This window comes from Manis pentadactyla, chromosome 12 (genome assembly GCF_030020395.1).
Source record: "Manis pentadactyla isolate mManPen7 chromosome 12, mManPen7.hap1, whole genome shotgun sequence".
Taxonomy (NCBI): domain Eukaryota; kingdom Metazoa; phylum Chordata; class Mammalia; order Pholidota; family Manidae; genus Manis; species Manis pentadactyla.
Window position 1 is genome coordinate 108,268,957 of NC_080030.1, and position 13,958 is coordinate 108,282,914.

A 13,958-nucleotide genomic window follows, 5' to 3' on the forward strand; every position below is an offset into this window, starting at 1 on the left:
GGGGAGTCCGCTCCTCACTCTGGCCAAGTCTGACCACTCCGCCAAGCCTTTGCTCCCCCTGAGTAGCCTACATGCTAGCCTTTTGCCCTTCTTACCATCCATTATTATAGAGAAACTAAGCCTAATTATTAGACTGTATTGTCTTGTGTTTGGAAATTGGGTTGTGTAATTGAAGTTAATACCCAAGGGTGAACCAACTTTAAAACAACCTAGATGCTAAATCACATTTTACAGTGGGTGCTTGCCTCAGTCTTCACTCATGTGAAGGTGATTGATGGGCTCATGTTTATAACGTTTCATCTGAAAGTATAACTCAGGTTGATTTTGTGGCTGCTGCCCCCTTCCCACTAATTCATTGATCGAACAGACATTTCTGAGTGCCCACTATGTATAGGCCCCGCACTAGGTGCTAAAGCTGTAATAAAATGTGACATCTGGTTATTAAGAGTTTAGCATGTGTTAGAAGACACAGACATCTGTTCCTCAAGTCATTAAACAAGGTGGACTGAAGATGGACGGATGGATGGATGGGTGGACAGATGGTAGACATGACCCATTTTTTGTGCTCCCTACGCTTCATGCCTTCCTGCTGGTACTGGCGGTGGTCCTGGGAGGTGTTGCTGTCCCACCCGTGGACGAGGAGCTTTGGGGGCCTCGGCGTGGCCGCCGCTTGCTGGCTGTTTGCTTTCCCATCTCCCTGGGCTTCTTTTGTGACAGAGCCAGGGCTGCGCATTCCCGGTGGGCACCTCGGCCCTCTCCGTGCTCCCCAGTGCCACTTTCTACTGGACTTCCTGCCCTGACCACTTAATGATGTCATGAAAGTGATTAACTCTTGGATGCATTCCTGAAATCTGGTGTGTATTTCCAATGCCCTTTTATTCTCTCCATTTCCACCCACAGTAAGTTTTCAAACTGGAAAAACTTGCAGCATTTTTTTCGTTTACATGAAATCATGTTACTAATGAAACTACTTCTGTGCTGCTTTGTTCTACTCTGCAGCCAGTCTCAGCTCTCAGCCCTGTGAGGAGGCATCCATTCCGTGGGGCCAGGCGAGTGTGCTGGGAAAAGGGGGTCCACTTGGTGTGTGTGCAGCCCGCTGGGGCAGGGAGACAGCCTCAGTAACCCAGGGGCGAAGCTCGGAAGAACAGCAGGGACAGCCAAGTGCTGTAACTTCAGCCGCCTTCTGGGGACTGCCGCCTCCTCCGCGTGGGGGCAGGATGGCGGGGAGGGGCAGGGCTCCGCGGGCGGCGTGAGCGAGGCTGCGAGGCTGCCAGGGTTCTCAGTGTGCCGGAAGTGCAGGTTTGGCTGTGAGGAACGGAATGTTCCCTCCTGCCCTCCAAGAGCCAACACAGCTGTGGAAGGACTTGAAAAGAAGCTTGCTAAATGAAAAAAATAGATAGGAAAGTCAACCCCACACTAGAAAGCTGGTGGCAGCCATCTTTTCGTGCTAAGAGAACTCCGTTCCCACCTAGGATTTCCTCTCCGGTGGGGGACAGGATAGCCCTCCCTCTTCTGAGAGAGCCTCACGCCTCTTCATTTGCTCAGATAGAAAATTGGTTTGTTATGCTGATCACCAGGTTATTCTTCCGCCTAAGAAGGGACCAGAACCTGCCGCTCACTGCATGAAAACCTGAAACAAATGTTAGTTTTCAAGGTAGGGCTCTGGGTAGAGGATTATTGTCAGCGAATTTAATGGAAATCTATTTTCTAGATGGAAATTTAATCCTTCAGCCAAGTTCCCGACAACATTTATTTCAGAACATCATCTTTTTAAAATAAGTCCCTTAATAGTTTAAACTTGCAGTGTTTCAGACAAGAGTGAGAGCGGCGCTGGCCTGGAGCTCGTCTTACACGTCAGGGCGGTTGTGCAATCCTTTATGTGAATGTTTATTTCAGTTTTCTTCTCAGTCTGAAAGGCGTTTGGGGCTGCTACAGCTGGTATGCCATATAGTCAGAAATAACTGTTTCTGATTTCCAGTCAGTTTAATGCTATCAAACTTTCTGTACTTGTTTTTGAACAGGAGGTTAGCCTCAAAATAGTTAAATAATGGTGGAGCAGTGTAAGCCAGCTAACACCTAGTCTCCAGCAAACGTCTTGAGAGGACCAGCCCTCCCACTTCGCCCTCCTGTGTGCTCCTGGCCCTCTGCAGCGTCCACCCGGAGGCCTCTGCATGAACCGTGGTGATGTGGTGTTGTGCACAGTAGAGGAATGAGAATCCATATGCGATCGTTATCCTTGAAGCTGTCTGTATGTGTACATTGCTTCTCAGGGAAATTCATTAAGTAATACTTTGCTGTACTAACAATGGAAGCTAGTAGGTACCCTGGCACTGGGGTGTGGCATTTTCAGTGGTTATTTTTACCTAATCTGCCTCTGTGCATTTTGCTTGAAGGACAGTCAGTGGAAGCAGTTGTGTGAGATGACATGCCAGTCCAGGAGCTCCTGGAAGGCACAGGGAGCGCTTACTGCCCCAGCTCAGCCTTTTGTTCAGCTGAATTCATAGTTTTGTGACAGTACACATGCCCCCTTTTCTGTCCAGGCCTAACCGTGCAGGTGGAGAAGTGGCCCAGAGGGGAATGAGCCGACTGTCCACAGGCTGTGCAAGGTCAAGGACCCTCCCCCCTCCCCCTGCCTTTTTTTTTTTAAGGAAAATGATATATGGACCCATTGACTTGAAAAATTTTTCCAGTTCTCCATTTCACTGTGCACATATAACCCCAGAATTAATGTGACCCCAGTTCTCATCTTTTAAATGGTGGAAGCTTGGATTTAAAGTAACTATCAATTGTGTTGTGTCACCAGGTGTGGGAAGACTAGGAGTCATTGGGTTGGACTCAGGGTCTCATTCAGTAGAAATGTAAGGGGGAGATCCCAGGGATCCGTAGCTCTAAGTGCACATCAGAACACCCTGGGGAGCTTTACCCACAGCAGGTGAGTCAGAACCTCTAGAAGTGGGCTGTGAGTGTGTGAACTCTGCCCAAGTAGTTCTAATGGGTGGCTTGTGGGGCAAGGGGAGAACTCATACTTAAGGGAAATGAGGGCCTTGTTCAGATGCCTTGGAAAAAGCCTGTCATAAACTACAGGCAGCGTCCCCAGCCCCTCCTGAAGCTTGTCTGTGTTTCTATGCTGTGCACACAGTCCCCTGGGTTGCCCCATGCCTCGTGGCTTCCGTGGGCTTGTCACAAGACCTTCATCATGGACAGTTGAGCAAAGGAGGGTATTAGAATTCAGGTGCTTGGCAGCCTCATTCCAAGTTGTCAGTACCCATGAGTCAGAGCAGTGGGACCTGCTTGGAATGCTGGTTCTGTGTGCAGGGTGGGTAAGTACTAGATTTACAGACAGGCCTGTGTGGATTGCACCCACTGAAGTTTCTTGTAAGGACCAGGGAGATGCCTGTAATCTGCCTTTGGAAAGCAGTGGGTCTGGCTTGGGAGCTGACAGCCAGAAGTCTCATTCTACTGCTTTTGGGACAGAAAAAGTGTGTGTGGGGGGGTGTCTTTAAAAAAAAAAGAGGGTGGGGGCCAGGGCCTTTAAGAGTTAAACTACACAACTCCCTTTCTCTTTTTAAAGTCAGTGGGTCCCTTGTTGCCTTCGCTGAGAAAGATAAATTGATACCACATGTTGCTTCCAGACAAAACCCTCTCTGTGTTCCTGGGGAAGCACATGCAGCTGGTGTCTGGGTTGGTGGGCAGTCTCCGCAAGGTAAACAGGGCAGGAGCGGACATAGGGTACGGCCATTAGGACATTGCCAGTACTCCTGATTGGCACAGCACCTCTGGAATACTTTGAAGAGTTCGAAATCTTTTCCTGGAAGAAGCCACGCTCTTGCCTTTTGGCTTAAAGTATGATGCACAGAACACAGAAAGTGAGCATCTGTGATGTCACTGCTTCCGTCTGGAGGGCCCGACTGCTGAGAGCCTCTTTTGTGCTTGGCACTCCAACGAGTGCTGTGTGTGCGTGATTTCATTTAATCTTCCCAAAGGCCCTGGACTTAGCCAGAGAGGATGTTTTGTCCTCCTTATATGAAAGGGGCAACTGAGGTTAAGTCGATTGCCCAAGGTCACTGGGCAGGTGCCAGGGCCAGGATTCCAGCGGGGCCCTGGTCGGCATCACAGCTGTGGCCTGACTTCAGCATCACGCTGCCTCCCTCCATTGGCTTGTGTGAATCACCCACTTTGTCAGGAATGGGAGAATACTTGTTCATTCCAGGCAGCTTCTCTCCCACACCAAGTCTTATCTGTTTGGGGTCTGTCTGTCTGTTGGTGTATATGTAGTGAGGGTGTGCACTTGAGCACCACCAATAAATGTATCTTACTATAGAAGTGCCTTCAGTATACAAGAATAATTCCCCGGCTCTGGTGAGTATGCTTCTCTTTCAGCTCATTTCTTCAAGGAAGGCCAGGCAAAGGGATTGTCACCCTGTGGCCACCCTGCGCAGTCACTGCTCCTCTACCTCCGCACACGCCTGCACACACCTCCGTGAAGGATTCGGCCACTGGCTGCCACTGCAGCCATGCAGGACACAGGCTGCCAGCTGGCCTTAATCAACGACACCCGAAGCCTTTCTGCCCCAGTACCGGGCCTCTGCAGGGTGAATCTTTTGTAAAAGAGAAGATTGTCATGAAATGAGGCAGAGAGAAGAGCGGCATAAAGCAGACCGAGAGCGCTCCTGCCTCTGCTCTCCCTCAGACCCGCGCTCAGGGCCGCCTCGGGGTTTCCTGAATCTTGGGGCGCACACTGGAGAAAGCTGGCATATGAGTCCCCAGTGCTGAAGTTCTTCCTTTAGTCCATTGTGTCCGGATTTCTTGGTGGATTTAAACAACCAGAACTATTCACCTGGTTTTGGGTTGGGCTTATAGGAGGTGGTTTGGCCTATTTAATAAGAAATTGTGATGACAGAATGGCCAGAGTGCTGGTTGGAGGAGTCCTGGCTGGAAATACTCACCGCATCAGCTCAGCCTGAAGGGAAGCACACTCCTAATGCTCCGGCCGGTTAAACTGGCCTGCCTCACAGGGTTGCTCAGGGTGTGTGTTTAGATTTAGATGAGAAACAGCACTCTACTCCTATCAGATCATTCCTCCTTTATCTTCACTCCCAATTCCCAAATCAATGTGAAATCTTAGAAATTTTGACCATTTGGTATGATATACAAATTAGTGGGAAACCATAGAATATTTTTAATGGTAGTTTTATAGTTCAAAATACATTAGAAACTAGGATTTACAGACTCTTATATAGAGTTCTTTAAAGAACTTAACCTACAAATCATAAGAGGATTTTGCCATTGGCTTATCTATTTTTATAAATCCTACTTATTCCTGGGATTGAGGTGGGGGAGGAATGGTTTGAAATCTTACAGAAATCCTATCACCATTAATTCTGTTGTCTGTATCAGAGAAGGTGTGGGGAAACATTGCAGTTCTGACATTTTAGCTGGCATTTACCTTTTCCTGCTTCACCAAAATTTAGGTAGAGAAACTAGTGATTGGAATTATGAGCTGCTCGGAAACCAGAATGCATTTCTGGCATCTGACTTCGCTAGGGCGAGGAGGCATTTGAGCTGGAAATGGACAGAGGGGCCCTATTCATTGGCCTTTGTCAAAATCCCACCTTCAGATCATGGATTTTTTAAGTAGAATTCTGGCCCGCTGTGTGACAAAGGCTGCAGAGACGGTGGGCTTCGCGGATGGTGGTGACACAGTTTGCTGTTGGTTGTCTCAGTAATGTAACTGGAAAAACCTGTCTGAGTGCTGTGTAGGGAATACGCACTCTTCTGCTAATAACCCCTACAACCAGAGTCTAGCAGAGGCTGGACACTGATGTTAGTCACTCATTTAGGAGCTGGGTTGTGTTTTGGAGTGTAAGAGTTGTTACCTGGTTGGTGCGGGACCCAGGTCCTCACCTTAGAATGAGTGCTGCGGTGGTGGCCCCCTTAGTGAGGACACACACCCATGGGCTGCACAGCGAGGCTTCGCTTGTAGGGGTGCTCTTCTGGAATACTTCTAAGTTGTGTTTTTTAATTTAAGGAAAGACCCACCAAATTATTACCCCTAACTCGTTCATAAAATTGCAGCAGTAATATTGTGCTTTTGTGTACTTCTGAGGTGTTCGCTTCTTTAAATGTTGGCACAGACGAGTTAAAGGAGGTCTTCTAAATAACTTGGTGACAGTTGTGAAGGGTTGTGGTAGAAGCCTTGGATTGGAGTTGGGAAAACAAATTTGGTTGTGATTCCTACAGACAGTAGCTGGATGACTTTGTATGCATTATTTAACATTTCTCAGCCTGAGCTTTCCTCAGTCCTGAAGATGTATGATGAGGAGTAGAGACAGGAGTCCAAAACCTGTGGCCCAGGAGCGGACGGTGCCGTAGTCAGCAGGCCGTCACTGCTTCACCCTCAGGGAACCTGGGCCCTCGCGCCTGTGGCTCTGGTCCTGGGTGAACTCCAGCCCTTCACCACATGCTCTTACAGAGGCTGAATTTCTGCCTCCAAATGGTAACCAGTTGTAGCTTGCAATTTTATAAATTGCACACATACATTGTTGGTGTGTAGAGCTGTAGTAATAGATAGCCATTAGAAAATCCATACGGGACATTTTGGAGTTCTGTAAAGTGTTTCATGTTTCTCACAGTAGGTTTGGGATTGGTGAAACTAAAAATGCTCTGAAAAAATGTTCCCTAAACAGTTTTTAAAGGAGAGATAACTGGATACTTCTGATAGGTCATTGTTAATTCTGGGTGTTGGTATGAACTCTGCAAAATCTAGAGCAAAGGACTGGTCAGGGTGGGGATAATTTGGCCGGTGTCCACATTGGCCCCACTAGCTTCAGGATAGCCCAATTTTTTTCACCAAGAAGTTTGAGTGTAGTTTTTATTTAACTTATCTAGTACTCAGTAGTAGAACAGCCTTACACTTGCTTGCTTTTTGAACCCTGCAGAGTTGAGCTTTAAGAGCGTGTTTCATATCTATTTTATAGAGAAAGTGTTACTTTTTAAATAAGTGTACTTCTGAACCATTGGTAGAGGTGCCATTATTCTCTTTAAAATCATAAGAGTGAAAGGGAAGCAGGATGTAGTCTCCTGGGCAACATTTGTCTCGTCAGATACTCAGTGTGTCGCCTGTTTTCCTTCCTCACATGTCTGTATGACCATCGCGGAAATGCCGGCCCAGGGCCCGCAGTTGCTGATGCTCGTGGCCCAGCCTGAGCTGCAAGCCCTCTGCATGGGGACATGTACATGGGAAATAGGAGTTTGTGTCATTACTTATGGTAAAATCCCACTGACTTTCGTGTTTTAAAAGAATTCTGGTAGAGCACATGAATCTGTATCTTCTACATAAGTACAGGTGGTGATCTTGCCAATTTTTAAAGAACTATGGTGACTTTAAGTATCATTGGTATTTAATATAGAGCATCAGGGAACAGCTTTTGTCTTTAACTTTCAAATAAAAACTCACCTGGCCTGTGGGAGCCATTCCAGATGTAGAGAATGCCACCCAGTGTCCTCTACTGCACACAAGGACTGAGCAGTCCCCTCCCCCTGGCCTCTGCTTTGTAGTGGCAGGAGGAGCCCCTGGGGTGGGGGGCCTGATGTTGCATCTCCTGTAGGCCTCCCCATGTGGATGGGTGGTTCGAGTGTTGTTAGGGCTACAGTGAAGATGGGAGGCAGAAGCTGTCGGGCACAGATTAAATGACTTGCTCAGCATCACATGGTCGGTCAGTAACAGGCCTGGATCTGGGTCATCCTGTCCGTCTGGCAGATCTGCCAAGCCAGAGGAGAATTCTTGCAGGATGGGTGCAGTTGTTAGGGTTTTAAGGATATTTTGCCCTATTTCTTTTTCTCAGTAAACCTTTTAATATGGAATAGTTTCAGATTTACAGAAAAGTTGCAGAACCTAGTACTGAGTTCTCATATACCCACATCGGGTTCTCCGTTGTTACGTCAGCTCGGGGCATTTGTCACGACTCTGAGCCAGTGTTGGTGTGTTGTCACTAACTGACGCCCGTACTTTCTTCAGCGTTCCCTCATTCTTACCCCCATGTCGCTGTGCCCCGGCAGCCTCCCCCCCGCCCCAGCACACAGTGTCGTGTTTAGTCGCAGGCTTCGGTAGGTTCCTGCGGCTCTGACAGTTTTGAGGCGCATTGCACAGGCATTTTTTAAACATCCCTTAATTGGCGTTTGTCTGATGATTTTCTCATGATCAGACTAAGGGTTTTGGAAGGAAGATCACAGAGCTAAGTGCCATTGTCATGACCTCATATTAAGAGTACATGTTCTCAGGCAGCATCAGACTCACAGACACTGAAAGGTGACGAGTGGTCACCGAGGGGCACCGAGGGGTGGTGGGCGGGGCAAGGGAGGGGCGCTGTTGTGATGTAGATTCGGTTTTTTAGAAGTACCTGTGTCACCTGGCTTCCCCTCTCTGTGTCGGCCGTGGTCGCTCAGATGATGTGGGGTTCTCTGCTGTGCGGTGACTTCCCCCCGTTCCCCACTGTGCCCCTAGGACGGTCGGTGCTCTGCTGAGGCCATGCCGCCTGGAGAGGGAGTAGCTGTATAAATTACCTGGGATTTTTCTGAATGGGCGACTTGCCTACTTATGTCAACTCAGCAAATAGTACTCCAGCATTTTTTCTTATGCCCGTCAGGTGTGAAATCGTGCCAGGAGGAGCTGGAGTCGTAGAGAGGATAGGTCATGAATTCACACCGTTCTGAGTTCATTGAAGGGTTTAAGAAAAGCATCCTCTGTGCCAGTGGAGGAGGGGACCTTAAGAGAACAAAATAGCCCCCAGCTGATTAATCACGCCGAGAGACCAAGGGAGGTTTGTTACAGAGAGCGGAACCGTAAGCGGGAACTTCATTCTCTCAAACCCGGTTATAGGAGGACAAAACTTAGGAATTCGGGGAAAACAATGTCAGTGAGCTTATACATTCCCAGCATGTCCTGGATGTGAAACCATTTCTCACCTCCTAAATAGGACACTTGCCATTGACAAGGTTGTCATTAATTCCAAGCCAGGGAGGGTCATGCACGCATGTCTTTTCTGTTAAGCTTCTGACCTGGCTGCGGCCCTGAGCCATGTCTGCTGGCCGCTCCCGGGGCTCACACTCTGCATTTCCCCCTCTCTCCGCAGAACTCCATCCGGCACAACCTGTCGCTGCACAGCCGCTTCATGCGCGTGCAGAACGAGGGCACCGGCAAGAGCTCGTGGTGGATCATCAACCCCGACGGCGGCAAGAGCGGCAAGGCCCCGCGGCGGCGCGCCGTGTCCATGGACAACAGCAACAGGTACGCCAAGAGCCGCGGCCGCGCCGCCAAGAAGAAGGCGGCGCTGCAGGCGGCCCCCGACGCGGCGGACGACAGCCCCGCGCAGCTCCCCAAGTGGCCCGGCAGCCCCGCGTCGCGCGGCGGCGACGAGCCAGACGCCTGGACGGACTTCCGCTCGCGCACCAACTCCAACGCCAGCACCGTGAGTGGCCGCCTGTCACCCATCCTGGCAGGCGCCGAGCTGGACGACGCCGCGGATGAGGATGCGCCGCTGTCGCCCATGCTGTACGGCAGCCCCACCAGCCTGTCGCCGTCGGTGAGCAAGCCGTGCGCCGTGGAGCTGCCGCGGCTCACAGATATGGCGGGCACCATGAACCTGAACGACGGGCTGGCCGATAGCCTCATGGACGGCCTGCTGGACACCATGGCCCTGCCGGCGGCACAGCCCGCGGCTGCGGCGCTGCTGCCGCGGAGCCCTGGCTTCCCCTACCCGGCCAAGGGTTCCGGCTTGGGCTCCCCGCCCAGCTCCTTCGGCGCTGCCACGTTCGGGCCCTCGGCGCTCGCCTCCCTGCGCCAGTCTCCCATGCAGACCATCCAGGAGAACAAGCCGGCCACCTTCTCGTCCCTGCCGCACTACGGCGCCCAGACGCTCCAGGACCTGCTCACGTCCGACTCGCTCAGCCACAGCGACGTCATGATGACCCAGTCGGACCCGCTGATGTCCCAGGCCAGCAGCGCCGTGTCTGCCCAGAACTCGCGCCGGAGCGTGATGCTCCGCAGCGACCCGATGATGTCCTTTGCCGCCCAGCCTGCCCAGGGCAGTTTGGTCGGTCAGAACTTGCTCCACCACCAGCACCAAGCCCAGGGCGCGCTCGGTGGCGGCCGTGCCTTGTCAAATTCCGTCGGCGCCGTGGGCCCGAGCGACTCCAGCAGCCTGGGGTCCGCCAAGCACCAGCAGTCTCCCGTCAGCCAGTCTATGCAAGCCCTCTCGGACTCCCTCTCAGGCTCCTCCCTGTACTCGGCCGGTGCAAACCTGCCCGTCATGGGCCACGAGAGGTTCCCCAGTGACCTGGACCTGGACATGTTCAACGGGAGCTTGGAGTGCGACATGGAGTCCATCATCCGCAGTGAGCTCATGGACGCCGACGGGCTGGATTTTAACTTTGACTCCCTCATCTCCACACAGAACGTTGTTGGTCTGAGCGTGGGGACCTTCACTGGTGCTAAGCAGGCCTCATCTCAGAGCTGGGTGCCAGGCTGAAGGACCGCTGAGGAAGGGGAAGTGGGCGAAGCAGGTCAGTGCGCAGCGCGGCGCCGCAGTGAGGACAGAGGGGCCGGCGGGGGAGGGGGAGGCATGCAAGCAGGTCAGGGCCGGTGCTGCGCTGCGGTGAGTCAGGCCGGGTCCGCTGCCTGTCATTTACCAGAACTTTACTCCCCTGGGAGAGCCTGGGAACCATGGAGCTGGGGGCACAGAGCGCGGCTCCCAAGCCCTTCAGCTCCAGGCATTACCTGCAGACAGGGCTGTCAGGTGCCCCTCCCCACCTTTTGCCAACAGCTGAGAAATTTTACCATCAGTAAAGAGAACACACACACATTCAGAGGTTCCATTCTTTGCATCCAGCCACCCTCGCTGACCTATGACACAGCCCCCTGCTTGAATGATGGATGAGGCAAGGAAGGAGGGAGGGAGGACCTTAGGTCATTCAGAGGCCAAGGTCAAGGACCGGCCGAAGGACTTCCTCAGACTCTCAGGTCTGACTCTGCCATTGTTGCTCTCAGATGTTACAGAGTCCTTGTCTTCTTTTACCAGTAAAGTTAACCATTTGCAGGTACTTGTCATTTAACTGTAGAATATGAACTCTGGGTTCTTTCACACATGAGTATTTCCACCAGGGGCATGATCCGCTAGAGTCCTCGCCCGGGTGGTAAGCTCCTGAACAGGTGGCACAGCATCCGGGCATAGCAGGAGTGACGGAGCCGCACTGGAAGCTGGCGTGTCACGTGTGAGCACGCCTACTCGTGCGCTTCCCGTCCCGGTGTCTGATGATGTCGGCTTCCGGGCGGAGCAGCGTGGGTTGTGGCTGGTCAGAGATTGTAAAAATTGTGACATTTTAACACTGTTAAGCCAGAAAGATCATACCCGTGATGTAGCTGGGAAAGCGTTTGGTTGCAGCCAGAAGCTGAAGAGTCTTCCCACTTGGGCCCTTTTCTGGCCGCCCTCAGGAGCATGTCACTTAGAGGCTGAGCCTCAGTTTCCAGCTTTATAAGCTGAAAATAATAGCTCCTTTCACTTCCCAGCGTTATTGCAAGAATCAAGTGCACTGAAGCATGTGAAAGTAATTTTTATAAAACAGCAGAGGGCTGAATGGTGTGATTTGGTCAACATACCGAGCAGCAGATTAGTAAGGGAGCCCAGAGAGGTTAAGCAGTTTGCTCAAGGTCACACAGCTGGATTCAGAATCCACATTTCTTGAATGACTTGAACTGTTGTAGTTCTCCCTAATTTTCTCCAGGTAGTAAAAAAAATGGGAAGTATTCTGAACTGGAGCCAGGTTAGCAGATATTACATGAACTAGCCCTGAAACTCCTTCTCAAGAAGAAGGCGGGGAGCACTGGGGTCTTTTGCTGACATCTTTGTATTCCAAACCCTCCCGTGTTCAAGGGCTCTTTTCTGGCCCCAACTCTCTTTTTCTTTTTCAATCTCAACAAGCTATTTATGTCCTTCTTTAAAATGGTGTAAAGGAGAATGGGATTCAAAGCCCTGAAAATCTGAGCTTTGTTTAACCCTGTGCCCCAGTGAAGGAATTAGAAGGGTCTCCCGTGGCGGGCTCACTCCAGCTCACGGGCTGTGTAGAAAGGCGTTGTGTCAAGAGTGTTGTTATGCCAAAGCTGCTCAGCTTTTCCGGGCATGAGCAGCCCCCTAATGGCACACAGACATCTGTTTTGAGTGGTTTAATAACCCTTGAAATGGTAAAAGACTGTAATGGAAGCTAAATAGGGTGCCACAACTTCCATACCAGAACCCGGACTGCTGGAGGCTTGCCTTGAGAAATTTGGATATTTGGCTTTTAGAGGAATAAATAATATTTCTTTATGAAGAGGAATGTGATTGTAGCTTCTAAAGACACAAGTATGTTTTAATTTTGGTATAGTGGTAAGGAGGCCACTTCCTAGTTCACTGAAAAGAGTAAGCTCGGAAGAAAATGTACTATCTTTTTTTGTCTGAGGTTTCAAGTGTAGGTTTTTGTTTTAGTTGAATAGTAGACCTTTCTAGTTCTAAAAGATTGTATAAAATTATTTTAAGGGAGACTTAAATACTTAAGTTTTAAATGTATGTAATGAATTATTATTTTGATAATAACTACTTTGGGGTAGTTTAATAGTACATATTGTTATTAAGCCCTAATGGAACCCTTAGTCACCTTTTTCTCAGAAGATTTTGGGGAGGTTGTTTTGAGAAGCTGTTTCCTTAGTTAAAAATGAAAAAAAACACCAAATATGACCAGAGCAAGAAAAGAAACTTCCTAAAGACTGTGCAGGGACCTTTGAGGGAGTCTGGTTTCTGGGCTTAGGATTTCCATCTTGCTTTGGAATGAATTGCTCCTCTAAACAGCAAGGAGCACGTTTGGCCTGAAATATATTCTTTACTTTTAAACTTGTAGCTGTCACTTTACTGAAGAGTCTCTCCTAAATTCCAGCACAGGCCTGAGGTCACACCTCAGACTTACTTCACTTCTCCCAGCTTAAGCACCCCCAGCTTCCCAAGAGTTAGTTGTTCTGAAATGATGTTCTTGGTTTGGCTTTTTTTTTTTTTAAACCAGTAGCCAACAGCATTCTGCAGGCTCCCTTCCTGGCTTGTTAACTGAGCCCTGCAACCCTGAATTGGTGCTGTCTGGTTGTGAGTTAATGGAGCAGCTCTGTCCAGTTGACAGTCTTGCTGCAGAGCTGTGGAGCGGTCCTTCTCTAGCAAGCTGTGCAGTTCACGTGTCATTCATTTCAGACCACATGTAACATCCCTTGACCCATGGATCTATCTAAAAGAGAGAAATAACCATACCTTTCTATGAGTGCCAGCTACTGGGGTATGGAGGATACTTCTTTTTCCAGTAAAGTTAACGATTTGCAGGTACTTGTCATTTAACTGTAGAATTCGTAAAGCTGGGCGCACATACATGCAAATCGGTGAGCTCGTGTGGTGATTACAAGGCTGAGCTTCCGATAAGCCCTCTGAATCTGACAGGTCTCCTCTTGGAGGGAAAGCAGCTTCAGTCTCACTGTAGTTTTGATGTCAAAAGATGCTGCCTAAATTCACAAGCTCTTTAATTCATCTTCATCTGCTGGCATTTGGAGAGTGTGAAGGAGCAGCCCCATATTTAGTTTTGTCTTAAACTACTTTATGACAAGGAATGGAAAATACCAGCCAGAAGAGAGGGGTAGTCTCTTGTTTCTGCTACTGGCCTCATCACTAACGGGTCTCTTAGAATAGTAGGTTTCTCACCTGTCAAAAGAGGATAGTCGTAGAGTTTTAACAGTGTATAGTTGGCGTAATTTAAAATCTGAAATCTAACATTCTGTTTCTGAAAAGGCCAGGGTAAGAGATGAGTGATGACTGGGAAATATAAAGCAAGAGTTGTGTGCTGGTGTGGGGACAGCAGGCTCCAGGGTCAGAGGCTGTCTGGAGTTTGTATTTAGG

The 13,958-nt window shown here is 49.7% G+C and overlaps 1 protein-coding gene across 3 annotated transcripts in view; it reads left to right on the forward strand.

Moving 5' to 3' along the window:
* FOXO3 (forkhead box O3) overlaps positions 1-13,958 on the forward strand; it is a 104,989-nt gene that overhangs the window by 77,439 nt on the left and 13,592 nt on the right. For 2 of the 3 annotated variants that reach the window (XM_057489467.1, XM_057489468.1), the window contains one exon: positions 9,132-10,560. In XM_057489467.1, the coding sequence (XP_057345450.1) occupies positions 9,132-10,526 (1,395 nt within the window). In that variant the 3' untranslated portion in view covers positions 10,527-10,560. Of the gene's footprint in view, positions 1-4,208; positions 4,360-9,131; positions 10,561-13,958 lie in introns of those variants that run through there. The other variant, XM_057489469.1, reaches the window with a different exon arrangement.